The sequence below is a fragment of the Canis lupus genome, chromosome 20 (assembly GCF_011100685.1).
Source record: "Canis lupus familiaris isolate Mischka breed German Shepherd chromosome 20, alternate assembly UU_Cfam_GSD_1.0, whole genome shotgun sequence".
In the NCBI taxonomy this organism is placed as follows: Eukaryota; Metazoa; Chordata; class Mammalia; order Carnivora; family Canidae; genus Canis; species Canis lupus.
The window spans coordinates 22,546,650-22,574,391 of record NC_049241.1 but is presented as its reverse complement, the minus strand read 5'-3'; the positions used below and the strand labels follow the sequence as shown (position 1 = coordinate 22,574,391).

The 27,742-nt window shown below is 41.8% G+C and overlaps 1 protein-coding gene across 3 annotated transcripts in view; it reads right to left on the bottom strand.

Moving 5' to 3' along the window:
* The window catches only part of FRMD4B (FERM domain containing 4B), a 322,368-nt gene that overhangs the window by 135,619 nt on the left and 159,007 nt on the right, over positions 1–27,742 (bottom strand). Inside the window, exon 1 of one of the 3 annotated variants that reach the window (XM_038565872.1) lies at positions 13,228–13,348. The exons of the other annotated variants lie outside the window; for them this stretch is intronic. Within the exon in view, the coding sequence (XP_038421800.1) occupies positions 13,228–13,251 (24 nt within the window). The 5' untranslated portion in view covers positions 13,252–13,348. Of the gene's footprint in view, positions 1–13,227; positions 13,349–27,742 lie in introns of those variants that run through there. 3 annotated transcript variants of the gene reach the window in all.

Sequence of the window (27,742 nt, the reverse complement as noted above, 5' to 3'; positions counted from 1 at the left end):
CCAAGACCAACCCCCCCCCAAAAAAAAAAAACAAACAAACCAGGTTAAGGGGTGCTGAGTGGCTCATTTGGTCGAGCATGTGACTCTTGACCTTGGGGTCATGAGTTCAAGCCCCATGTTGGGCCTAGAGCTTACTCAAAAAAAAAAAAAAAAAAGAAATACAGACAATAAATGCTCAAAATTCATCATTTCCAGTTCTTTTACTACATTTTACTATTATCTTTGCTCTTGAGGTTATTTATGTCCAGTGAGTCAGTGTGACAGCAATGCTATCTAATGGCGGCATGCTACTGTTCATCTGTCCCCAGTCAGTGAGGTTACCGTGGTAACATGAGGTTGGCCAAGGTGAGGGTCTTCACATCACAGAAATTGGCAAATGCTGTTACACATCAGCACCCTTTTCCCCAGAGAGCCAGTTGTTAAACACACACCAGCATACCCCTGGAGAAGTTCAGTGGGAGCAGGAGGTCTCAGTGAAAGGATGGGGTTCAGAGCACCATGTCAGGATGTTGAGGCCACTGAGAGACCAGGTGATGAAGATGAAGTAACAGAGCCTTTGGATTCAGACAGAACTGCATTCAAAGCTCAGCCAACTTAACTTGCCTAAGACTTACTTATCACATCCGGACAATGGGACCAACGATAGCCATCAACAGACACAGAGCTTGGAAGGCAGGGTCCGACATAAATTAAGTATTCTACTTTCTTTTTTAAAATTTTTTTAAAAAAGATTTTCTTTATTTATTCTTGAAAGACAGAGAGAGAGAGAGAGGCAGAGACACAGGCAGAGGGAGAAGCAGGCTCCATGCAGGGAGCCCGGTGCGGGACTCGATCCAGAGACTCTAGGATCATGCCCTGGGCCGAAGGCAGGTGCTAAACCGCTGAGCCACCCGGGCTGCCCTACTTTCTTTTTTTTTTTTTTTTTAAATATTTTATTTATTTATTCATGAGAGACACACAGAGAGAAGTGGAGACACAGACAGAGGGAGAAGCAGGCTCCATGCAGGGAGCCCAACGTGGGACTCGATCCCAGGACCCCGGGATCATGCACTTAGCCGAAGGCAGACGCTCAACCGCTGAGCCACCCAGTCACCCCTGTTCTACTTTCTTATTGTAGTTCCCCAAATCCCCGGTGACAGAGCTCACCCCCAGGGTCTGCCGACCAAGGATTGAGTGCTCCTGTCACAAGTTCAATGTCATTTGCTTTTCCTGGTTCCTTGGCCACTGGAACGCAAGCTTCATTTACTGCTGCTCTCCTAGCTTCTCGAACAGTGCCGAGCCCATGGCGGGGCTCGCTAACTATGTGTGGAATGAATGAATTTCCCTTTATTTCCATCTGCCGCCCCACTTCTGAGTTTCCTCCCTCTCCCTGTCAAGGTCTCCCTGGCAAGTGAGGGACTCCTCCTGCCTCTTCATTGCCAGATCCCAACCAGCTGTGTTGCTATCCTTCTGGAATCTTTCAAACCATTGGAACTCTTCTCCCTGCAGAATGAGGCCACCGTGACCTTAAAGCATAGGTGAAAGATGTTTCCAGCTTTTTCATTCACAAGCAGAACTGAGCATGTGTCATTGTGCTCTGTTGGCAAGTTTCTCCCCACTTCTGCGGTGGCCGTTTTAATCTCGGTTCTGCTCTGCCTCCAGCAGAAGGGACAAGTCTTGTGAGAGGAAATCTCACCCAACAACACACAGCTGTATCCAGGGAACCAAATATTTTCCCCTGAGGCCCTGCCTCAGCATTGCTTCTTGGCCTTGCTGTTCTGGAATAGCCTCTCTGGAGGTAGAGAGGGGCTGGGTCACTTAAACAAAAACAAAAACAAAAAATGTGGGTGCTTCTGGCAAGAGTGGCCTGGATGGTGGCTTCTGCAAACTCATTGGGAAATCATTACATTCCGGAATTCCTAGAGCCTTTTTGATCATATGTGCTTTAGTTGGGGTGGGGGTGTATGGGGTGATAACACAGGGTGGAGCTCGCCCACTCGGCGACTTGGTGCAGGACGGTGGTTTGGGAATCACCGCTCAGAAGTCAGATGGATATGAGGTCTCAGCCTGGCTCTAACTACCTGGCCACTTCAGGCAGGACACTTGCACCCTCTGAGCAGCTGCTGTGCAATGGGAATATTTTTGCCTCATGCTCTGTAAGCATTCCATAAGGAGCAGCTAGTGTTACTTTTTTCAAACGTAGTGTATTATTCCAGACGTGTGAAAGTCAAGAGTATAGGCTTCGGAGTCAGACAGACTCAGGTTTAAGCCCCAGCCCTGCTCTTCAGTTCCTGTGTGGCCTAGTCCGGGTTACTTCACTTCTCTTGAGCCTGGTTTTCCTCCATCTGAAAATGGGAATAATGGGCAGCCCGGGTGGCCCAGCGGTTTAGCACCGCCTTCAGCCCAGGGTGTGACCCTGGAGACCTGGGATCGAGTCCCATGTCGGGCTCCTTGCATGGAGCCTGCTTCTCCCTCTGCCTGTGTCTCTGCCTCTCTCTCTTTCTGTGCCTCTCATGAACAAATAAATAAAATCTTAAAAAAAATGGGGATAATAAGCACCCATTTCCCTGGCTTGGGAGGTTCACATGAGATAATATACATAAAAGTGCTTAGCAGAGGGCATGCAGTTTTTAGTAGTAGTATATTACATCTTTCATTAATAAAGACCAAGCGATTGCCACACACTCCTTCAGAGCAGCTGTCTTCAAAGGCCACGTTCCAGTGCGAGCAGGTCCTACTCTACCTTCGAACTCTACTGCACAGAAAGGAACAAGTAGCTCGGGCCGTGTCAGACTTGGTCTGAACATTCTAATTAGTAATAATATCACCTTACCTGTCTAGAGAGCTTCAAAGTTTCAAAGTGCCTTCACTTCTATTTATTCTTTTAAACTTTACACCTTTTAATGTGCCAGAAGTGTCATAATCCGATTTTATGGATGAGGCCACTGAGGTCCAAAGAAGGGATGTGACTTCTCCGTGGTCACACAGCTAGACAGAGCTGAGACTCCCGACTGGAGTTCCTGCTTTCTACTGCCCCAATCCCCTGACCCTTATGAAATATTCACCAAGAAGTAAAGTTAGAAAAAAAAAAAAACCCACTAAAATACAAGGCAGCTCCTGCATGCAAAGCTTCCTCTTGTGTGTTTTATAGTGGGAAGGCTTCCATTAACATTAAATTAGAACTGCAAAGAGAATGTAGCTCTCCCGACCCAGGGGTGCTTTGGGGAACCTGCAGTGCTCCATCAGCACGGTTCAGGCTGCCTCCCTTCCTCCCATGTGCTCACTCTGCCAGTCCCCAAAGCCTTTTAGTAGTCTGAAGTCCATGAAAAGAAATGCACTCTTAAAAAATGGGAGCATTTTTTAACAGCCCTAGAGATCAAAGTCTGGGTTTTTCAGGCATGGGAACTATTACTCTAACTACTGACACCTTTTGAGTCCTAGAGGGTTTAAGGCACTGGAGCAGAGTTTTATCAAGAGAGGTGATTTATTTAAACAAGAAAAGTGGATCCTGTAGTGCTGGCGGGGACTGAAGGTGGAGAGCCTACAGAGGTCACCCCCAGACCTCCATGAATTTTGTGGTTGGAAATTAGGAGTATTTGTAGAACTTTTGTTTTGTTCCATTACAATGCCATTCCTTTTGTTTTACAGCCAGTTGGTGTTCTGCTGAGTTCCTACTGAAATTCATGTGTCTCCTGCCTCTGCAACCACAGTGGTTAAGCAATTAATAAAAACTACATTGGGACACCTGGATGGCCCAGTTGGTTAAGTATCTGACTCTTGATTCAGCTCAGGTTGTGATCTCAGGGTTCTGGGGGCGCATCCCACGTGGGGCTCTGCAGTCAGTGTGGAGCCTGCTTGAGATTCTCTCTCTTCCTCTCCCTCTGCTCATGCTCTCTATCTCTCTAAATAAATAAATAAATAAAATCTTAAAAAAAAAGTTTAAAAACTGCATTGAAGGCAATCAGGGTTATTATTTATTTATTTATTTTTTGCAATTGAGAATATTCTATTTTATCGTTTCTTCCCTCTGATTATATAATGCCAAATTCCCACCAAATTGTGAACACTCTCCATTTTGCTGGTTTCATTCATTGGTTTATTTTGCTTGCTTTATGGCGAATGAGTATTCTTGGAGCACCTACTCTGTGTCAGGCTCCCAGAGATAAAATAATAATTGCCCATTTTTGTTTGGTGGGAGGGGAATCAGACAAATGAATATAATGCCATAATGGAAGTGACCAAAAATTATTTTTCTTTGATGTACAGATAATGAAATATGTCATTTTAAGTGACCTTCTGGCTTTCCTAATCAAGATAGAACAGAGGTGAAAAGGGCCAGTCTTTCGCATCAGGGGCCAGTAGAACTCCCTGAGATGCAAGCAATGCTCTGGTGCACGAGGGCTGTTTGGTATGGCTGACACTTGATGGAGCTATGATCGGGAGTGTCAGCTTTGAGGAGAGGTCCCAGAGGAGGAGAAAGAAAATGGTGGGCTTTACAGCCTCTTCAATTCCTGGCTCTGGGGCCTTGGGCATTTGGTGAAATGTTTTTTGAGCCACTCCTTTGCATTGATCCCCTTATCTCAAATTAATGGGGTTTTCCTCCCCCTTTATTCCTGCTTGTGATAACCATGGGAGAAACTTAAGTGGTAGGACTGGAACTAAACAATTGGAAAAAATTTTTGGAATAATTTGCTCCTTTCTTCTGCCTGTTAGATGATGCAGGTTGAGTGGGGTAATCTGCTGGACTCCATAAATTGTGACCGCACTATGCCTACGAGGGGCCTTCACTCAATGACCCTTGGGCTTCAGGAGTGCTTATGCAGGAGGTCTGAAGCCTGAATGCCTGGCTTCACATCTCAGCATGACTGCTTTATCAACTATGTGATTACCATCCATTCATGCATTCACAAATATTTATCAAGCTCTAGTTGGGTGCCAGAATTTATCACAGACTCTCGATATTCAGCAGGGACACAGCCAAGGAGCTCCCTTTTTACAGGGCTCACTAGTAGAGGAAACAGCCAACAACCAAGGAAGCTAACCAATACACGGGATGAGTTCAGATCATACTGAGTACTGTGAAAACAAGAAAATAGAGTGTGATACAGGAAAGTTATTACTTTAGAGTAGTCAGGAAGGGGCTATTTGAGGAAATGATACTTAATCTGAGATGGGAATGATAAGGAGTCAGCCTTGGGAATACCTGGAAAAAGAACATTCCAGACACAGGGCCAAATAAGTGCTAATGGCCTGTGGTAGGAATGTGCTTTAAGATATGCTGCATAACTTTTTTTCATTATTGCACTCTTAAGGAGCCTCTCTAGACCTAGAGCCCCCCACCCTAACACCCTCCTCCTCCATGAAATTTTAACACCATGAACACATTATATTCCTCTTGGGTGAAGGTGAACTTTGGAGGGCCACAAACTATTCTAATATCTAAGGGTTTTTGTTTTTGTTTTTGGGTTTTTTTTGCCCAAGAACCAAGATTTGCTTCCTTGGAAGTGAAATCTCACCACTGAGAGTCAATAGTTTAAGAAAAAAAATGGCAGCAAGTGTGCCTGGAGCTTAGTCTCCCAAAGGAAAATGACAGGAGACAAGGGCACAGAGTTAAAAAGGGGTTCATCAGTGGCACTCCAAGTGTGTTCCCCACCAACCGGGGCTTGCTAGAAATGCAGAGTGGTGCTCAGGCCATCTGTTTTAGCAAGCCCTCTGGGTCACTCTGATACATACTAAAGTCTGGAAAACACTAGGCTGTGTCATTTCCTTAACTGTGGGCCATAGTAAGGATCATGGACTTTATTTTAACTGTAGGGGAAGGCTCTCAGAGGCTTCCAGGGATGGGGGAGACGTGATCTAGGGACACTCACAAAAGAAAAATCTGGTTACTATGGGATGAGGGCAAGGAGAGACAGAAATGGAAGAAAGAGAAACAAGTCTTCTGGTTCGTGTCTATGAAATGGAGATATGGCTGAGACCAATTTTATAAGGTTGTAGTGAGCATCAAGTGAGCGAATACATGTAAAGAACTTGGCACAGTGCTTGGCAGATTGAAAGCACCCAATAATTAATACAACTATTCTGTTTTGCCCCTTATTTCTCTCTTTCAAACACCCACGGGTTAGTATCCAAATACAGATTCGCCACCCCTTTTAGGTCTCTATTTTTGCCAGTGTTAACCAACTTCAGCAGCTGGTGGGCTAGTAAAGTATCTCTGTGGGCCAGTAAATCTGTAATGTGTTTACAAGGCTGCTTCAGGTCATGGTGAGAGTCCATGGTGTTCTATTCAGTTCCCTTTCTTGTTCTTTTTTACTGTGAGATTTAGCTGCTGGCCTAGAAAATGAAAGTTCATGTAAAACACAAGTTTTAGAATCAGTTCTATCATTAACTTTGGATGGTTTTCACATCTGTCAAATAGGAAGTGCCCTGGGCAGGGAGGCAGGACAGTGTTGTGTTCAGCACGCTTGGACTTTGACACGAGGCAACCCTGGATGCAAGACGTGACTCTGCTGGTGGGACGCTGGGCAGTGAGCCCCTGTAAATCTGTTTCTTTGTCTGGAAAATGTGGATATTAATAGCACCTGCTTACCCCATGGAATTGAGGCTGAAATACCAGAATGCATGGAAAGCATGATGGCCACAAAGTGTGAGCCATGATGATAATGATGATGATGATGAGTGAACCTGCCACAGGTACAACAGGACTATGTGAACCATTATGGAACACGTAGTTCTTTTCTGCCGGGAAAGGCAGAAAACAACTTTTGGCTTAGAAAGGATGTCACTGGGATGGGTTGATGACACACATAAGACATTCTCAAGCAGTTTGTTTTCTATACATATTAGTAGGTTGATCTGAAATAATCCAGCCAGCTCAGGAGAACACTACTCAGTGTCTTTATACGACAGGCATGGAAGGTTCCTGACAGGGTCTTGATGGAGGCATTTACTTTCAGAACTGACCTAATTCAATCAGAAGAAAGCTCCTATCCCTAACACTGCGCACCCACCCCTGCCTGCCTGCTTTCTGCCTAGCCTTCTCCTCCTTCTCTGGGCTCCAGCTACCCAGTCCTCTTCCAGTTTTTCCTCTGTGTCATCTCCTTCCCACCTCAAAGCACAAGAGAGTAGGGAAAGCGCACTCTAACCCAATTTATCCTTAAAAATATATGCTAAAAATCATTTTACTATCAAAGCCACAACTCGTGTAGTTGCTATGTTTGAAGACTGGAGAATCACATTGCCTGGGGCTCAAATTCGGATTCAGCTAATTTGCTAGCAGGACAACCAGGGGCAAAGGACCTCATCCCTTTGTTACTTAGTTTTCTGATCTGCATAATGGACACAATAGCGGTGCCTGGGACAGTGTACATAGAGTGTCTGGAATAGCTCTGAGCTACAGAACTTTTATTTATTTAATTAATAATTTAATTAACTGCTATTTATTTATTTAATTAATAATTTAATTGTTATTTATATAAAAAGTATTACTTTTTCTTTTAGCTCTTTGTACTTTTCTTTGCCATACTTTTTACAATTGTAATTAAATAACGATGTGCTTCGTTTACAGTATCTTCCTCCAGGGACCCTATCTGTCTCTTAATCCCTCTTCCCCAGCTTGTAGCACACACCCTGAAGAAGCTGCTGCTCAGTAAACAGCTGTCGAATGAAAAACATTGAGTTGCTTAATTCATTTTTTTAAAATTGAGGAAGCAATATAGTCTTTTTTTCATATAAAATATTGAAAAGTATTACTGGTTATTTTAAAAAGAGGGAAAAAAGGACAATGAATGCAAAGCAAGATTCGTGGGTGCACTGGACCTCAGTACTTGCTCTAATAAAGAGGGGTGCTTGCACCATGAGATGGGAGCTTGGGGGTGTGCATGGTTACCGCAAACAATGGCCTATTGCTCCAGCTCAAATGCAGTGGTTACTGCAAAATCTCTGAAGGTTTTCAGATGAATCCCTGAAGCTAGATGGCTGCTCTAATGGTGAGTGGAGCAATTACCTTCAGGTCCCACTAGAGTGAACTGACTCTCAACTCAAGGCCAAGTACCAAGAGGGAGCCTCCTTCCTCCACACCCTGTTCATTGCCAAAGGTATGACTCCTGTTCCCAGAGGAACAGTATAAATAGCTGTAGAGGATGAGGTGGCAGGACTTGCTCTGCTCTTAGATCCTAAATACCTTTTCTGCAGCCCATGTCAATTCCAGGACACCACACATCTAGGGGCTAAAATAAGGTTAGGTCCTCAAAAGTTCCAGAGAAACTTGTTTCTTGGGGATCATAAAGAGGCCAACTAGTTTCTCACCATTTCTCTGAAAGATACTGTTATTCCAGTTCTTTAACTAGGATACATAGACCTTTCACGGGTCTACTGAGGTGAGAAGGGTTTGAAAACATCACCTCCTCCCCCAATATAAGCAAAATGTGCTGGTGAGACTCTTGCCAGGAAGAGTCTCTATAACTTTGATCAGATTTTTATTGAGTCCATATCCTTCAAGTGATTTAGAACCAGGTCCTTAAAAAGATGGACAGTTGACCTCAAGCCCAAGCTCGAAGGCTGCAATGGACACGTTGTGATCAGTTATTTGTGGATCTGCACCCAGTGAAATCCAGACAAATGGCTATGGGCTCAGGTAACCCCATGTGGCCAAAACGATGGAAGGCTGGCAAGTATTCTTACAGTGGCAAGATGTGCAGAGATCCAAATGTGGAGTGATGAATAACTGGTTCTTACTTATGTCATCGTGAACACGAAGGGCCCTGAGAAAAAATGACCTATTCATTACTGCTTTCTCAATCTGCTGGTGGTGTCTACCTGTTTTACTGACACTTCATTTCCTGGACTTGGGCTAGAGGAATAATAATAATAATAATATTAAATAATGTGAACTGTCTTTTATTAGGTATGGCTTGAGTGCCAGAGGCAGGCTCTAATGCCCTCAACAACCTTATAAGGTCACTTTAACCAGCCCTATCAGAAGGTCAGAGGCGGTCACTCAGTTCCTAAGTGGCAAGCAGAGTTTACACGTAAGATGCAGGACACTGCACTCTTACCACTTCCTCTCTTTTTGGTTTCATTTCGACAGGGCCTATCAAAAACAGAACTCTTACTGATTGGCCCCTGAATGCATTAGTGCCATTGTTTTTTTAATTTTATTTATTTATTTATTTATTTATTTATTTATTTATTTATTTATGATAGTCACACAGAGAGAGAGAGAGAGAGAAAGGCAGAGACACAGGCAGAGGGAGAAGCAGGCTCCATGCACCGGGAGCCCGACGTGGGATTCGATCCCGGGTCTCCAGGATCGTGCCCTGGGCCAAAGGCAGGCGCCAAACTGCTGCGCCACACTGCTGCGCCACCCAGGGATCCCAGTGCCATTGTTGTAGTCAACACTGTTGGATTTCTACCTAAGTACACCCCTGTTGGTTTAATCCTTTTATTCAAAATCAGGTTAATTAAATTCTACTATGCACGGCCATTTCCCACCAAGAACTTGTGAACTCCCCAAGAGTGAATGGCTAACAGACTACAAGTCAAGCTTGTAAGAGCTACAGGGAGTCCGTTTGCACTCTCCTGCTGGTGGAGGCTTCAGAACTGCAGCGGATGCATGGCATTCACCCTTGGGAACCTCTGCCTGGACCATCACGGAGGCAGTGCACCCACCGGAGAAAGAGGTGTTGACTTTGCAAGAATTTGGAATCCACGGAGCCGTGTTACATTTCAGCATAAGAGCTGCATCCAGTATTTACAAGGTCCTGACTTCTTCCTAGAGAGCATCCCAGCATCTGATTCCAGTTTGCAGGTTCAGTAATTCAGCAGTACTTAGTCTGCTCCCACTCCTCTCCTGCCACTGGTTCTACAGGTGCCTGGGTCATTGGAGCCCAGGCCCTCTACTCCTTCCACAGTGAAAAGGAAAATATCAGTGGAGAGGAAGGAAGGAGGGAGAGAAGGATGGGAAAGAGAGGACTAAGAGAGAGGGAGATGGGGGTAAGCAGAGAGATAGAGCTGCCATTTTTCCGGGTGACAGGGAGGTCAATACAGATAGTTAGAGGTACAAATAATTCAGGGCTGGAAAGGAGCCCTAGCATGAGACTAATTCACCCCACAAATATGGACTTGAAAGCCTGGATGGGAAGAATTAGCTGCTCTAAGGCCACAGAGTTTATCAGGAAATGGCAGAGTTAGACCTACAATCCATCGCCTCTCTGTCCACTGAGCCGTTTGGCAACATCCCACTGCTTTACCAGATAAAGATTCTCTCTTATGGAAGGTCAGTTTCTGGCCTAATTCCATTCCTGGTTGGGAAACCCGAACCTGAACACATCAAGTTGAAAAAGTGATATTAAGTAAAATCTTGAAAATAAATATGAGTTCTGCTGACTTGTTTATTCTAAGTTCCAAGGATAGAAGAAAAACAAAACCAAAAGAGAGAATAAAGCAATATAAGAAAACAGAAGTGAACATATCCTTACACCCCCATCTACAAAGGCTTCCTTTAGGGGGAAAAAAAACCCTCTAAAATAAGCAGAAGGTGTCCAATATCTTCCTTTTCTTTACTTACTTTTATTGGAATGATAAACTGCTTGCCTATCCTTGCCACATTATGTAATATATGTTCATGTATATTTGAGCCTATCTTCAGCTTTATCTTTCTGGTTTAAAAAAGTCTTTCATTTACAAATTTTTGCAGTTTTGGGGATCCCTGGGTGGCTCAGTGGTTTAGCACCTGCCTTCAGCCCAGGATGTGATCGGAGTCCTCTCTCCAATCCAGAATCACAGGATCGAGTCTCGCGTTGGGCTCCCTGCATGGAGCCTGCTTCTCCTTCTGCCTCTCTCTCTCTCCATCTCTCTCCTCTCTGTCTCTGTCTCATGAATAAATAAATAAAATCTTAAAAAAAATTTTTTTTTGCAGTTTTCCAATATCAAGCAAAAAAAAAAAACCCAAAAAAGTCTTTATTGGAGTTTCATGAAATCCATCTCAAGGACAAACAAAAGTCTCCTACTTCAACTATGATCTTGAGACAGGTCTTTACTAAGAACTCACCAATATTTTTCAGTTTCTACAATATTTTCCAAGCTATGAGAAAGTGATTGAGTACATTTTTATCCAGTACTACAGCTTGTGGTGAAAGAGACAAGGCAACGGGGTCCTTCACGTACTTGTCTGTTGGTTTTTGCCAAAAGTTGTAAGCAGTGCATAATAAGAAGCAAAACTTCATTTGAGATCAGTTACCACATTTTTAGCCCAAGATAGACATAAATGAGAAATAACCTGATTTCCATGTAATTTGGAGATGCTGGAAATTAGACAAAGCAATCAGCTGGTCCTAGAAACAACACAGTGGTGGACAGGGTATAGAATCAGGACTCTGGAGATTCTAGGCTGTGCCTTGTCCTTAATGGGATATGAGATCTTAGAAACATTTCCCCACTACTCTGGATTTTAATTCTGTCAGTAATAGAATGAAGGGACCAGACAAAGCGACTTACAAGGTTCCTTTGGGCTCAAATATTCCATGGCAAAAACATACTTTACAATTCTACTCAACCAGTGGTCTTTGTCTACCACCCATCCCCCTCTCTCCCAATAGTTTCTGAGCACCTGCTGGGGGGCATGGTATCTGTGGTGAGAGCCTCCATTCTCTCACCACTTTCCTGTGTGTTCCAAATGGAAGGCCAAATAAATGATGCATAGAACACACAGAATATGCTCTGGACTGGAATTTGGAATGTCTGTGACTATCTTAGAACTTCTGCTAAGAAGTGTAGTTTCTGGTTCCTGAGGAGGCTGCATTGCAAGAGAGTCTCACTTCCAGAGAGGTTCTATGGCCTGAATCTAAAGAAAAGGATCATTGAATGTGAGGTGCTGGGTCACCGTAATGCCGGTCTGAGAACCAAGTGAAAGGAACACATTTTGGTTAAGATTATATTCCTTTCTACTCCTTCAGATCATTTGATAACTTTAGATAGAATTAATTTAGAGAGCACCAATTCATTTCTCAGGCTACGCTGTGGTATTATATTATGGCAAGGGGGTATTATCCCAGTCCCTATTGTGATGTATTTATTTCCTTGATGTTTCTCTTCTGTACCCAATCCTACCCACTTCCTCCACAGACTTCCTTCTATACCCAAGGGTTTTACAGTCTCCTGGATGAGACAATTTCCTTTGTTTTCTGAAGTCAACCCAGATTTTCCTCCCCTCCTCCATCTCCAACATCTACCTATCAGAGAAAAAAATGGACATGTGGAGTTAAATTTGATGAGTTTACCAACACCACACTATAAGGGAGGAAAGAAAAAAAAAAAAGCTTCCCTTAAATTAGGATGTAGAACTTCCTCTGACAAATCATACAAGTTTTATGAATTAATTAAAAGCCATCCCCCAAAATGATATTCCCAAGGTCACTGCCTTGAGCTGCTGAATTCTGATCACATAGTCTTCACCATAATCTTGACTCCGGGACAGAATTCACTTTCCTGCTGCTTTTTTCAAGCAAGACAGGGACAAATATTCATAGGTCCTTTTAGAAAGGCAACTAATGAGTTCTAGATCCCCACAGAATCTTTGCTGCCAAGTGCCCACAAAGATAGAGAAGTGCTCACCACACACATTGTACTGAGGACATGATTAACAACTGGAAACCCAAAAGTATTTTCATGCTGCTCACTGACACAGTTCCTGCCCTCTCCCTGTCCCTTCCATATCCATAAAGGAGCTTGAGCCTTTAAAATTAACGACCACCAAAAAGCAAAAAAACAAAAACAAAAAAAAAAGAAAGAAAGAAAAGAGAAAGTAAGAAAGAAAAGAAAAAGGGTGTGTGTGGGAGGGGAGCGGTAAGGTAGAGGATTTACTTCAACAACAATTGTTAAGTTCCAAAGTAAAAACAAAAAATCAGCCTTTTAGGACCTTTAAGGGAGCAGAGGTAGCATTAAAAACAATGACAGGAAAACGCTCCAAAAGATGGGTGTTAAGGACCATCTTCATTTCGGTATCAAACTGGACCAGAGCCAACTGTTTTTTGGAAAGAGTAATTTTTTGAAAAGAGCAGAGACAAACTTTTTTTGAAGTTTCCTTTCCTGAATGTTAAATTCTGGAATATTCTGGAGTACTTCGAGGACTCCACCCCAGTATAATATTATAAAATCTGACCAAGATTTTGCTAAGAAACGCCAGTAAGAGCTCACAAAGCCCCGTGACACCGTCTGTAGTCAGAATATTATAAGAGAAATTGTTCTTACCTCCGAACCATGATCTCGGCTCATTTAAAGGGACTGGAGAGAGCGTACAGGACAAAGGACACATGTATTAAGCACTTGTGATGTGTGTGTGTGTGTGTGTGTTTTCTCCAAATCAAAGCTGGTGGAAGTAGGGATCTGAAAACCCTGACGCCTTCCGCTGCCATATAATCGCAAGGAAATGACCTTACCGTTTGTTGCTTTGATTAGAAACAAAAGCCTTTCAACATGAGTCAGGAGAGCAATGGGGAAAAAAAAAAAAACCCTAAAACTTCTGCTATTTCTTTTGGCTACCTAAGGTTTCTCTTCATTACATCTTTAAAACACACGATGAAGTGTTTAATGTTTACTGTTCTACAAACTTCACTGATGATGCATGATGTGGGAAGGATCATTATTTTGTGATGTGCTAGGCGACTGAAGAACCCAACCTTTAATTTCAGCAGTTCAGTCTGTGTGTATTCTGCACAAGGCAGGAGACTGAATGCATATAAACAGAAAGATATTGAACTCAACTGTGTGCCCACACCCATTTCATGCCACTAGCTTTTACACTCATAAAGAAAGTCAGAATTCCATGAGACAGCCTCAGTACTATCAATTAATAGCAGAGATGCCAGTCACAGACAAAAAATCTTGGCAGGATGACTGTGGTCTCAAAAACAGATCTATTTCATCATTTGCATTGTACAGAAGCATTACTATTGGAATTATTCAATGAATAGGGAATAACTGTAGTACATTATGCTCCAAGGTGGGGCAGAAAGAAAAATATACAGAATCCAGGAAAAATAATAAATCTATGGGTTATTTTTAGAACAGTTAAGTAAGAGCTTATGACATGGTACCATGCTTCTCCAATCTAAAAAAAAAAAAAAAAAAAAACCTTCTGAAATTTTGTGCAAGTGTGTGGTATGGTTAAGGATGTGAATTCTGAGTCAAACCTAGGTTTCTGTGGTTGTTTGTCCTTGGGAGAGTTACTTGACCTTTCTGACAATCCGTTTACTCTTTAGTAAAATGGAAATAAAAATCCCTATCTTGTCAGGGGTGTTGGAGGAATTAAATGAGATGATTGCATACATAACATAAAGAATTTGCCAGATAGATGGGTACATAGGACATGTATTTAATGAGGAAGACTCCCCCCTTCCCTCTACTAAAAAAACTATCTTACCCTCAAACAGTGATGGAGTGGCTTTACCTTGAAGTCCTCAAAAACTGATTACTTTGAACCACAATGTGCAGTCTGGGAAGACACAATAGCCTGAAACAACCTCAAATAATGCCAAGTTTGGATGCTTATTTGGGTCACTTGATAAAATCAGTGGAAAAGGTGGCAAAGAATTCAATACAGACTTACTAATTACTGGTGGGCCTGTGTCCTCACAATTGGATGGGCTGGATATTAGAATAAACTAGTTACCTATTCATCATCTTAAAAGGCCATGCAAGGGCATATGGGTGCCTCAGTTGGTTATGCATCCAACTCTTGATTTCGGCTCAGGTCATGATGTCAGGGTCATGGGATTGAGCCCAGTGTAGGGCTCCCTGCTCAGCAGAGTGTCTGCTGGAGATTCTCTCTCCCTCTGTTCCTCTCCCTCCTCACCCAAGCTCTCTCTCTAAAATAAATAAATAAATCTTTAAAAAAATAAATAAAAGGTCATGCAGCAGGTGGTTATGCTGGAAGACCATGCATATGCACCTCGAGGATGGATGGGAGAAGGAAAAAAGTCATGTAATCATTTTCCCACTGAAATGCCACATATGGAGATTGAAAAAAGTGCTGTAGCTCATATGTCTCAGGCACCAGTGAAGATGTGATTGGGATAGCTAAGAGGATGACTGAAAGATGGGCTTCTGTCTCAAGGTTAATACACAGATGCAGAGAAAGAGGCTGAACAAACCACAACACAAAGAGGGAGATTGCCAGGCAACAAGCACTCAGATTTTCAATCTATAGAATAAATAAGCTGAAATACTAGGAGTAGATATTCCACTATGTAATCTTCATTCCTAAATTTGTATATATTTAAGTTGACCCCAAACATGTGTTTTGAATCTTTTTACTAGGAAAATGGAGAATTACTTTATATTTTTGTGCAAACTTCTATTTATTTACATATAAATAAATAGAAAACCCTGTAAGTGGCAACTTTTCTCATTGGGTTGGAGAGTCTCTTGAGAAAATTAATGGGACATTTCCAACTGTATGGGAAGAAGTTTCTCCTGTTGAAGGACAATCAGAGTTTTGATAACCAGTTTCAGAATTGAGGCAACTGGATGGGCTAAAACCAGGAAGCCCGGCCAACTTGTAGGGTCAGGTAAATACAGGGGTGGGGCAAAGCCAGGTTACGGCCATGAGAGCACACAGGAGGCTTAAAACAAGAGACTGTCACAGTGCCTGTTGGTTTTGCCTGTTCAGAGTCTGACTCACCTCTTCCTAATCACAGATCCCTGCTTTTCTGTGAGGGTATCATCACAGGGTACAAGATTAGGGTGAGAATAACCTCATGTGCTGCACCTCCCTCCCATCATGGGATGAACATATGATTCAGGAATAATGAAAAAATAAAAAAAAAAACCCTACCCCATACTCCTCAGTCACAAGGATCAGAGAAGTATATTTGGTTTTGTTCTGGAATTACAAGGCTGCTGCGATGAGTCTGGGGCTACCAGTGTACCACCTCATGCTGGGCAGAAGAGTGGAAGATAGACTCTGAAGACTGTCTGAATCACTACAACTCCCACTTGTGCTCAAGTTGGTTCTAATTTTTTAAAGACGAATTCACTAGCAAACAAAACACATCCATTTGTGGGAGAACGGATAGCAACAGTTAGATATCATCAGGTAGGTGACCAATGCTGCTCTACAACGGGGTTACTTATCAACCTAGAATTGGGGAGCTTGGCAGGGAGGCTCTGGGTGCAAATCACAAAGCAGTCTAGGTGCCAGGGGTTACGTCTTAGGGAAAGGGATAGCTCCTGTAGTACTCAGGTATCAGATAGAAGGTCTATGATCAGTGAATCAGTTAGGAACTGGTCCTAGAAAACTGGCATTCCAAGTCCCAAACAGGTATAGCAGCAAAACTCACCCTACAACTAATTTGAAACAACAACTCTTTCAAATGGCTCCTGCCAGGCAGCCAGACAGGGGGCAGGGATGAATCTGGATCTAGGGACGTAGACTTTAGGGAGTCCCAGTGGAAAAGAATTTACTCTGGAATAAGTCCAAATGAAATATGAACATATGTGAAATTATGCCTACAAAATGCAATCTGTGACACCATCACATGACCAACAAACTGGTGAGCCTGGACAAGCATACCAATGACTCTGTGGGGACTTCCACCATTGCTGGAAGTGGGAAAAGAAAAATACGCCCACCAATTTAGGAAAAAATACATGGTCATGGTCGTGTAGTCTCGATTTTTAAGGGTATATACAGTCCTAGTAATCTCTGTGAAGAGCTTTGCATTTATCCCAAAAGGATCACAGAACATGATCACAGATATACCTAATGAATGCCAGATACACCAAAACATCCTATCATAGGCGATGTACTGATTTTCTATGACAGCTGAGCTGTCTCTGAACCATTTGTCATAAACCGAGAGGATGTCCTTGAAGGCTGGATCATCTCCTAAATTTAGTGAAATTTGCCCTAAACAGAGGTATATTTCCTTCATTACTCCTCATCTTGCTCTCCTTCCACCTCTAGAACCAATTTTGTTCACTGAACACCACGAACGCGCAGGGTCCTGCGGGGGAAGTCAAGATGAAAACACTTGGGTCCAGGCTCTCAAGGGATTTACAGCTTAGATTGGTGTTTCGCAAGGAGAGTAGAGTGATCATCTTATTTTTCGCCTCACTGCCAGCCCCGTGGTTGAGAAGTTATGCATCCCTGTCATACACATGCTGGCTTCTGTTCTTAATTTCTTATCAATTTGTACGTCAGAGCTCTTTGAATACCTGGTTTTTCTTAGATTTGGATTCACTCCAATAACTATTTTTGGGGTGTCTATTAGGTGCTAGGCCTCATAACAAGAAGCATGCAAGCAGCGTTGTCCCCCACGATCCCATGCTCAGAAATGGCCCATACTTGATGTAATGCTCTGCTGTCTCATAATTCTTAATACTTTTTGAATTGGGGCCCTCACAATTTCTTTTTGCACTGGGCCCTACAAATCATAGCCTGGTTCTAGAGCTGGTTCGCTGGATCCTGGGCTAGGTGGTGGGGGCGCAGTGGTGAAAAGGAGAGACATCCATGGGGCACAAGAAATAAAAAATATAAATATACATGAATAAATAAAGGGAGTTTCAGAGGAAGGAGAGACTCATGAAGAAAGCAGGAGGATGTGATAGAGAGCACTGGGTGGTGAGGGTGAGCTTCTGGGGAGGCCTGGAAGGGATGAAGAAGCCAGCCATGTGGCTCCTTTCTTGACTTGTTTGAGCCTATATTACACATGGCACAGGTAAGCTCTAACCTAATACCACGAATGAATAGAATTTCTGTTTTAAAAGGAAGAGCACCAAATACAGAAAACAACTTCATAATTTATTCGAAGCTGGGATGGCATCACCGACCGATAAGGAACATCTGAGTTTACATAAGTTCTCCTTTAGGATCACATGTTTTAGCAGTTGGAGGGGGGACAACGTGTCCAGGAAAAACAACCCCGATGGAAAAGTCTATTACTCATGCTCCCCTCCAGGAAGAAAAAGAGGGAGGTTTCTTGTTCTAGCCAGATTCTCTTGCTTTCTTAACCATAAATGAAAAAACAGAGGTGAAAAAGAAGTAGGGAGAAAGGTAAGCCACCTGAGGGTTCCCCCTCTGTCTGCTTCACAGGGCGGGTGCAGTGACTTCTGATTGGGTGTGACCATGAGGCACATGCAGTTTTTCAGGTGACGGACATAAAGATGGTAAAATCTGATCTCATCCCCGCGTTTGGAAAAAAGGAACCAAAAAAGGCCTTGAATTTCAGGAGTTATCCAAAATGCTCCAACATCCATTGAAAAGTGCACGTGTTCACTTTTGTCTAATGTCTAATTTTAAATACTACGTTCAATGAAATAATAGCTAAAAGCCCACATTTACTGAGGGCTAACTGTTACCAGGAACTAGGACCCATGCTTGACACAGATTATCTTCTTTATTCCCCACAACGACCCTCTGAAGTGGATACTAGTTCATCTCCATCTTATAAATGAGAAACTGAGCCCTAGAAAATTTGGCAACAAGGGTCCCCCCAGTTGATTATAGAACAGGATTCGAACCTGGGGCTTATGTTCTTAAATATGGCCCTTCCGCTTGGTTGCTGCGGACAATGAGAAATGCATCCAGGGGTTAGTGTTCAGGCATGCTGCTAGGTTTCCTTCCTGTATTTCTGCACGATCTGGTGTTTTGTTTTTGTTTTCCCCTTTCCCGTTCCCTTTGCATTTCTTTAAAAACAAACAAAACGAAACTTTTTATGATGGAAAATTTCAAGCACTTACAAAAAGGGACAGACTGGTGTAATGAACCCGCATGCACCCCGCATCCAGTTTCAACAGCTATGAACACACGGCTCATCTTGTTTCCTCACCCACTTTCTGTCCTTTTGTCCTTTTACTTTTAAGTAAATCTAAGCATTCAAATAATTTCATCTGTAAATATTTCAATATGAAAGATAAGGACTCTTTTTAAAAGCATAACCCCAATTACCTAATATATATTTGTATATTGTATATCTATATATATGTATATATGTTATATATATATTGTTTTATATATATTGTTATATGTATATATATATATAACAATATTGCTTAATATCATCAGATTTCCAGTTAGTGCTCAAATTTCCAATCGTCTTGTTAATGTGGTTTTTTTTTCAAGTTTGAATGTTGATGTGGAAAATGTCCACACTTTGCCATTTGCTGATTTTTCTCTTGTGTCTCTGTTAATCTACAGGTTCTCCTACTCATCTTACTCATTTTCTCTCTTCTTTCTCATTGCAATTTATTTATTGAAGAAATTGGATTGCTTATCTTGTACATTTCACCATCTAAGTTTTGCTGATTACACCTCTAATGGTGTGATTAAACATGGTCCTCTGTCCATTGTATTTCTCACAAATTGGTTGAATCTGAAAGCTTGATCAGAGTCCAGTTGGATCTTCTTTGGTTATCACCTGTGTTCTTTTATTAGGAGAGCCTTCTCTTTTGTGATGCTGGTTCAATAGCTAGATCATTTAATGGATTTAAGTGTTGCAATATGGTGACTTTCTAGTTCTATCATCCTTTATTTATTACCTAGACTATTTCTGTAATGAGACATTTCCTCTCATCCACTAACAGCTTACCCAGTGATATAATTCATAATAGGAGACACAGAGCAAATGCTTGATTCTTTATTTACCAGTTTTCTTTTTCTTCTATCCATCTTACTTTGAACTTAAGCGTTTTCTTTTCACCAATATATCTCCAGTTCTTTTCCCATTCTTTCCTCAAAAGTTTCTTATTTTGAGAACTTTTTTGGTTGGACAAGTCTTCTATAAGTCCTGATCTTAAGTCCCGGACAGATACTATATCAGAAAGCTTTTTTCAGTAAGTAACAAACAAAAAGTGAAAATAACTTTCATAATATGAACCCATGGGGTGCCTGGGTGGCTCTTTTGGTTGAGCATCTGATTCTTGGTTTTGGCTCAAGTCATGATTGCAGGGTTATGAGATCAAGCCCCATCTACAGCTCTGCGAGCAGTGGGGAGTCTGCTTGACATTCTTTCTCTCCACCCCTCCCCTTGCTCATACTCTCTCTTTCTCTCTCAGATAAATAAATAAATTTAAAAAATTAATATGGATTCATTATGTCAATATCTAAAGATAGGACTGTTCCAAGGTTGGTGAGGTCTACATATTAGAAATGCCATCAAAGTCCCAGGTCCCAGGACGCCTGGGTGACGCAGGGGTTGAGCATCTGCCTTTGGCTCAGGGCATGGTCCCAGGGTGTGGGATCAAGTCCTGTGTCAGGCTCCGTGCGAGGAGCCTGCTTCTCTCTCTGCCTATGCTCTGCCTCTCTCTGTATGTCTCTCATGAATAAATAAATAAAACCTTTTTTAAAAAAAGTCCCAGGTCCCTTCTATTTTTCCACTCAGCATGTTCTCCTCAAGCTAACATTCCTCCATGGTTGCAATATCACTGCCACTCCTCCAGGCATCACACATGCCTACTCCAAAAGGAGGACCATGTCTTTCTTCTATGTCTCTTTTTAAGAGTAAAGAGAGCTTTTCAAGAAATGCATCAGCAACCTGTCCCCCTTCCACCACCCATTGGCCAGAGTCATATGGCTCTGGGTCATATGTTTATGCTAACCTGATCACTGGCCAGAGGAAAAGGTCATCATAGTTCCTTTTGGCCACATCTTCATAGCCAATCTGTAATAGAGTGAGCAAGAACTATCCTAAACTACTGTTCCTCTCAGCCCTCACAGCAGCCTGAGACCCTGCCTTGGTGACCTCAGACCTTGAGCAGCTTCATAAACCTTACCCTGGGGCCACAGCAACATTATCATCTTATATGTACTCTATGATATGAAAAGAAGTTGGGAAGCACTGGCTGAGGGACCAGCCAGGATATTCCCAAGTTTCATGGAGGGTGATATTGATTCCTGACCAAATCAGGCCTCTCAGGATAGAAGAAGGAAAAAAAAATGACTCTTGGAAGCAGGTTTGGAAAATGAATAGGAAACAAGAGAACTCAACAGTGGCAAACACAGCCAGTATCATGTCATGCCATCATCTTGTCTGTGTCGTACCCCACTGCTACCTTGATGGTTCTGACTTTCAAACGTTCTGTCTTCCAGCTCACCACACCACTACTCATTTTGAATGCAAGAGCGTGTAGGTATCTGGGAGTCAGAAAGAGGCCTTGGGCCTGTCCCCTCATTGAACCCCAGTGCAGACAGAGGAGGAGCTAGCCCTCTTGGCTGCTATGGTAGGAAGTCTACACTGGGACCTGCCTTTTTGCCTTTGCCAGGCAGACAGCTCCAGAAGGGAGATGGGGTATAGCAGATGCTGATGGTGAGAGCTGGATAGCTAAAACGTGACAAGAGACCTCTTTGAAGGGCTTCCTGTGGCAATTCCAACTTACCCCTGAGTTCGGCTGACCCTGGTGTAATGCTATACACAAACAAATCTGTGGGTCAGGTGCTTCTTGGATAACCACCGGCATTAATGGGACCAGCAGTTTCCATCATCTACATAATCAGTTCTAGTGGCTCCCAGAATGGGACAAAAGACAGTTTCGTGGTTGCTTGTGGCTATGAAATCTCACTGAGACAATTCAACTATGACAAAATTATATTTAAGTTAATAAATATGGATTTGAGAGGGCCCAATAAGCTTCCAGGCCTCGGGCATCTAAGATGAAAAAGAGAAAATAGATGGTGCATTGTTTTGCTCTCCTGCCCCAAGCTTTATCCCTTGTTACAAAATAAATAAATAAAAGCCTCAGTGAGCCTTTCCAGCTTCTCTAAATGAAGTATAGAACATTTACAGAAGAGACAAAACAAAATTGCTGAAATTCACTCAATAGTGAATGGGGAAACCATAGTATGACCTAAACAGTAGAGTAAATGTAAAAGGCAAGAACTATTCTGGCTATATTGAAATCTTGACATCGAAATATATTGAAATGCATGACAGAGGGGCTGAATGATAATTTATCTTTATGATACTTGGATTTATGCAGTGCTCTACTTAAACTTATTTTAAGTATACAAGAAAATTCCATACCACTCTGAGATGATAAACATTTTATAAGAGACCAAAATTTGCTCTCAAGTCTGGCTCTGAAAACGTGCAAACCACTTGATACTGTGATAAAACATAGAATATGTTTTTTCCCGATGTTCTCAGGCAAGAACAATCCCAGTGTTTTGAGCATTATGGCCTGTAAGAAAGTTATGAAAATCAGACAGCTCCACTAATAAATGAAATAAAATGAAAAAAAGATATAAGAAATAAATTTCTGGCTAAGAGAGCAGCATAAATCAAAAGTTATTGGCTAGGGTATGGAAAAGCAACACTCTTGTTCATTCAACAGTAGTATAAATTGGTACAACCTTTTTGGAAATCCAAATTCCTTCCAAACAAGGTGTTTTTATCTTACAGAAAATTTCCCACAAATGTACTGCATACAAAGATGTTCACCGTAGCACTGTCTTAGTGAATATTGTAAACAATCTAAATGCCTATTATAGGGGATTGATGGAAGTAATTACGGTACAATCATATCACTGAATATACAACAGTTACAGAAAATAATGAGAGGCCAGTATCTAAACATGTGTATAAATAAATACATTTCAAAATAAGATGCATATGATGATTTCACCTTTGTAAAAAATTTATATTAATGTAATATGCATGCCACTATACATTTTTTAAAAATCTGGTGAATATATACCATGGATAGGCATTTCGGGGCACACCTGGGTGGCTCAGTCAGTTGAATGTGTCTGACTCTTGGTTTTGGCTCAGGTCATAATCTCGAGGTTGTGATCTCAGGGTCATGAGCTTGGGTTCTGTGCTCAGCGCAGAGTCTGCTTGATATTCTCCCCCACCCCCACTCTTCCCACTCTGCTCTTCCCCCTGCTTGCACTCTCTCTCTCAAATAAATAAATAAATAAATAAATAAATAAATAAATAAATAAAATCTTAAATAAAAAAGCCATGCATTTCTATAACAATTATACTGATGGACTTATGTTATTATAATGATAAAAAGCTCTATGGTATGCAAATGAGCACAAGTATTACTGTATTCAACAGTAATCACATCAATAATGATTAGTAATCATTATTAAATGGACATACAAGACAAACACTTGGGGGAATGGACTACATGCTGGGTGCAGTGACACAGGGTTAACTGGGACAGATCCCCAGTTCTGCAGGAACACTTTCACAATAGGCAGGATCAATTGTTTTAAGTAGGAAATTTTACAGAATTACAAAAAATTACATAAATCCTTGCTATAAAAAAATTTAAACTCAGAATTATGAAAATAAAAGAAGTGGAAAACTCTCCCTTCATCCACTGACATTGCCCAGGGGTAAACATCATTAATGGTTTGGTGTATATATTTCCAGCCTGGTTCTCCCAAGCAAAGGAATACATACACATATTTCTTGCATAATATCTGTATCTGTTTATCTCTCTCTACACACACACATACACACACACACACACACTCATCCTGTATATTATTCTGTCTTGTGTGTTTGTTTTCACTCAAAATTATATCACTGACAATTTGGGGAAGCTGTCCTCTACTTCATTCTTCCTCTTGATCTCATGGAATGGCATGGTACAGAGGTATTACCATTTTATCATGCTTTCTCTTATTTATTCACGTATCTAATGGTTTGCTATCTCAACTAATAGTGCAATGAAAATCTTCCACATGTACCATTATGTAAGAATATTATCAAATGACTTCCTAAAGTGGAGATGTTCAGTCAGAGAGGTCACATATCTCACATTTTGGATACCACTAACCTTTCCTCCAAAAGATTGTACCAATTTACCAGATCAATTATCATTTAATTCTCCTGCTTCAAAATATCCATCTCCTCCCTTATTCTTTTTTTTTTAAGATTTTATTTATTTATTCATGAAAGACACAGAGAGAGAGAGAGAGAGAAAGAGAGAGAGGCAGAGACACAGGCAGAGGGAGAAGCAGGCTCCATGAAGGGAGCTTGACATGGGACTCGATCCTGGGTCTCCAGGATCATGCCCTAGGCTGAAGGCAGGCACTAAACCGCTGAGCCACCGGGGCTGCCCTGCTCCCTTATTCTTATTTTAGGTAAGCTCACCTAGATGAGAGAGGAAAAGAGGATCCCATTTCTAGGATGCTTGTCCTTGTCTTTTCTGCCTATTTTAGTAGTCAGGGCCTTTTCCATAAACTATAATTTATTAAGTTCTCGTCACAATGGGGTGAGGTACTGGAGTGAGTAGTCCCAGGGCATTCTCCCACTTAAACCTGCCAACAATATTATGAGATATTATGTCCCCATTTTACAGATGACAAGACTCATCATGCTATGGGCTGCACTGCCTTTTACCCACAGGATCAGGGCTCACATCCATCTGACTCCAACGTCCCCAGCTCCCAAAGGATATGTATAAATCACTCAAAGGAAATAGATAAAGCCTTTCATCTCATTACAAGGTCTATTAAAATGGACAGATGTCATTAAATATCTCTAAATAATGAATGAAGCAGCTTTGGTTTAGGAAGGCATGACACTGTTGTTGCCCACTTGGTCTGTGTTTTTCTTCAGACGTTCCTCAAGCCTGCAATGACTCACCTGGTCTTGCATAGGATGAGTGGTTGCTGGGGAAGGAGAGCGGGCAAGTACCACATTGTGAGTGACTCGCTCTACTGCTCCCTACTTAAATACTCAATCCCCCCATGTGGCAGCCACAGCATGGCCCCATTTCACAGGCAGGAGGGCTGAGCTGAGCTGGGACATGACACGGGAGCTTCGGCACATAACCACCTCTCTGGTTCTCTAGTTTCTTCTCTTTAAACCAATGGAAACAAATGAAGTTGTTCACTAATTTTCATTCACTGAACTTCATCAAAATTGATAGCAACTTCCCATACCTTAAACTTAAACTTGATAGCAACTTCCTAAAAAATACGATCTATGATGGAACTTCACCATATTATTGGTACTGAGCAGTTATTTCAGGGTCATAACATAACTTTAAACGTGATGTTGAAGCGGGGGGGAATGTAAAAGTTATGTTTGATAAATATATTGGTTCATGGTTCTCCTTTCTGGAAAAACTTTAGATATAGTCATATATTTATATATATACACACACACATATATATACACATATGTATATATACATTTATTTGTATATTTGTACTCACACACATACATTTATATATATAAATTATTCATATCCTTAAACATGACCTAGTTAGCTCCAAGAAAATATACAGAAAAAAAAAGTCAGGAGGAAAAAGAAAAGGACAGAAAGACCATAATTAAATTTTATTTACTTAAAACACACAATATATAGCATAAAGGTACGGCAAATTTTTGCCGTATCTGTCACCTAATGTAGCGTAGGAGCCTGAAAAGAAAAAAATTAAACTGATCCAGTTTGGTTGTGAATAAAGGGCACTGTTTAGACTCTGGTAAGGTCTCAAAAAAAATTTTTTTTTTTTTAACTCAGAGTTGGCTTCTGAAGTTTATTAAAGGAAAAACACATTCACTAAAAAAATACCATTTCCAAAAGGTATTTGAGAGCAAAATCTTATGAGCTTGGCTAGAACTATATCTGGCATCAAGACCTAGAAATATTAATATATAAAAACCTTAAGGAAGAAAGAACTGCAATAAATTTAAATATGAGTTGAGAGTTAAGATTCTTTATATCCTGACCGAATTGTTCCAAACTTAACCAATAAGTTCATTTAAAAACTGATATTAGATTATTTATTAAAAGTACATGTACTCTGCGTTCAGGAATTATTTGGGAAATTCCTAGTATTACTTTTTGTGCTGGGGATTATGATTCTGTCATTATTTAAGGTTGATAATTAGACACAATAACCATCTCTTGTAACTCAAAGGGTCAAATTCTCTTTATATTGACTGTGCTTGCAGAATTTTAAAAATCCTAGACATAGCCAAAGACCTAGGGAAAGCAAGCTTTTAATTAAACACTAATGAAGACCTGGGGAAAAAAAAAAAAAAGGTTTTTTGTTTTTTTTTTTTTTCTTTTCTTTTCTCCCAAGAATCCAGGGAAATCCAAAGGGTCCCTCTATCCTTAACTCCAGTGGATGGGAATGACAGGAGACAGGGTCAGAATGATAAGCAATGTCCATAGGATGCCAAAAAAAAAAAAGAAAAGAAAAGAAAGAAAAAGGAAAGCAAAATGTCAGAAGTGTCTGTCAGCACTGGTCAGGCAAAACAGGGCACCTTCCAGAACCTAACCACAGGGCTGGGCACAGGAAACAGCAATCACTTGACAGTCAGAGCTGACGAGAAACTGTAGAAGCTGCCAAGCTCCCCACCCTGGGCTGGGCGCAGATGGGGACTTGAAGCCGGCTGTGCACAAGACCTAGGGTCCTGGGGTGAGCCCGTTTTCAGGGGCCCTGCCGGAAATAACCTACTCTGCTATCCAGAAACTGCTTTTCAAGACATCAGAGAACCCAAACAAATTTATTCTCAGTCAGCAGTACTTAGGTTGGCTTGGGGCTATTTTCAATAACAAAAAACAAACAAAAAAAAAACCAATAAATATACACATACAAAGACATTTCAGCCTGCATGGCTTTTTCCCCTGTATGAAATTTCTAGAACTTTATAGACCTCGAGCTTCCCCTTTGGACAGAGGTCCCCTAATGCTACGTTTTCCTCCAGACTCTTAGTGTCCCCCTACACCACATGCCACCACCATCCTGCCCAGGTCCCCACCGCGTCTCACAGGACATCAGAAAACAGTGCCCTAATTGTCTTCCCCTTCCTTAGCTGTACCCGGCAGGTTGGCTAGAGTGAGCTTCTTAAAATGTAAAGCAGATTCCTTCATTCACTTAGTCAATAAGTATTTCCAAAGGATATCTTAGGTTCCAGGCACTGAAGCTACTACAGCGGACAAAGCCAAGGCCCTGCACGTCTTCCACTAACATTCTGCTTGGGCAGACACCGAGGAGAATCTGAACAAAGTTCTAACGTCAAATGGCAATGGGGTTAGGAAGAAAAATAATGCAGGATGCGGTAAGGGTCAGGGGTGGCCTGGAGGGTTGGGTGACATCTGAAGAAAGACCTGCAGGTAGTGGAGGAGGAGGTGGAGACATGTGTGGACTTCTAGGTGACGGGGTTCCTGGCAGAGAACACCCCAATGGTAAAAGGTCTGAGGTTGGAATGCACTTGGGTAGGTTTAGGAGAGAGAGGGGAGGCCAGTGTCACTGGAGAAGCCTTAGGGGATGGGTGTGAGGAGTTACCACCAGAGGCTGAGTGTGTGTTTGCTGGCAGTGGGGGTGAAGACAACCCAGAGAAAGGAGGTGCTGATCACCCGGGGCCTTGTGGGTATGGTGAGGCTGGCTTTTTCTGAGTTGGGACATCACCTGAGGGATTCAAATATGAGAATGGAAAATGAACAAACAAAAACAAGTAAGAGAATGGCATGATCTGAATTACTTCCGGAGCCTGGATTGAGAATATATATCATTTAGTCTCAACTAGTTCACTGATTCCTGCTATGGCTATGGGATTTGGTAGAGGGAGAGGCAAAGACTGGGGAAGTCCTAAGGCATCAGGTGGGTAAACAGAGCAAAGGAAGGGGCTGAACGGTTTGGTTTTCTTTTGTTTTTTCGTTTGTTTTTTTTTTTTGGCTGAACGGTTTGTAAACTAAGCCTCTTGCATGTGATGGCTGAGTGCATGGGATTTGTCTTTGGACAGAACTGAGCTCCAACCTTTGCTCTTGGACAAGTTACTCAGTAGCTCTACATATT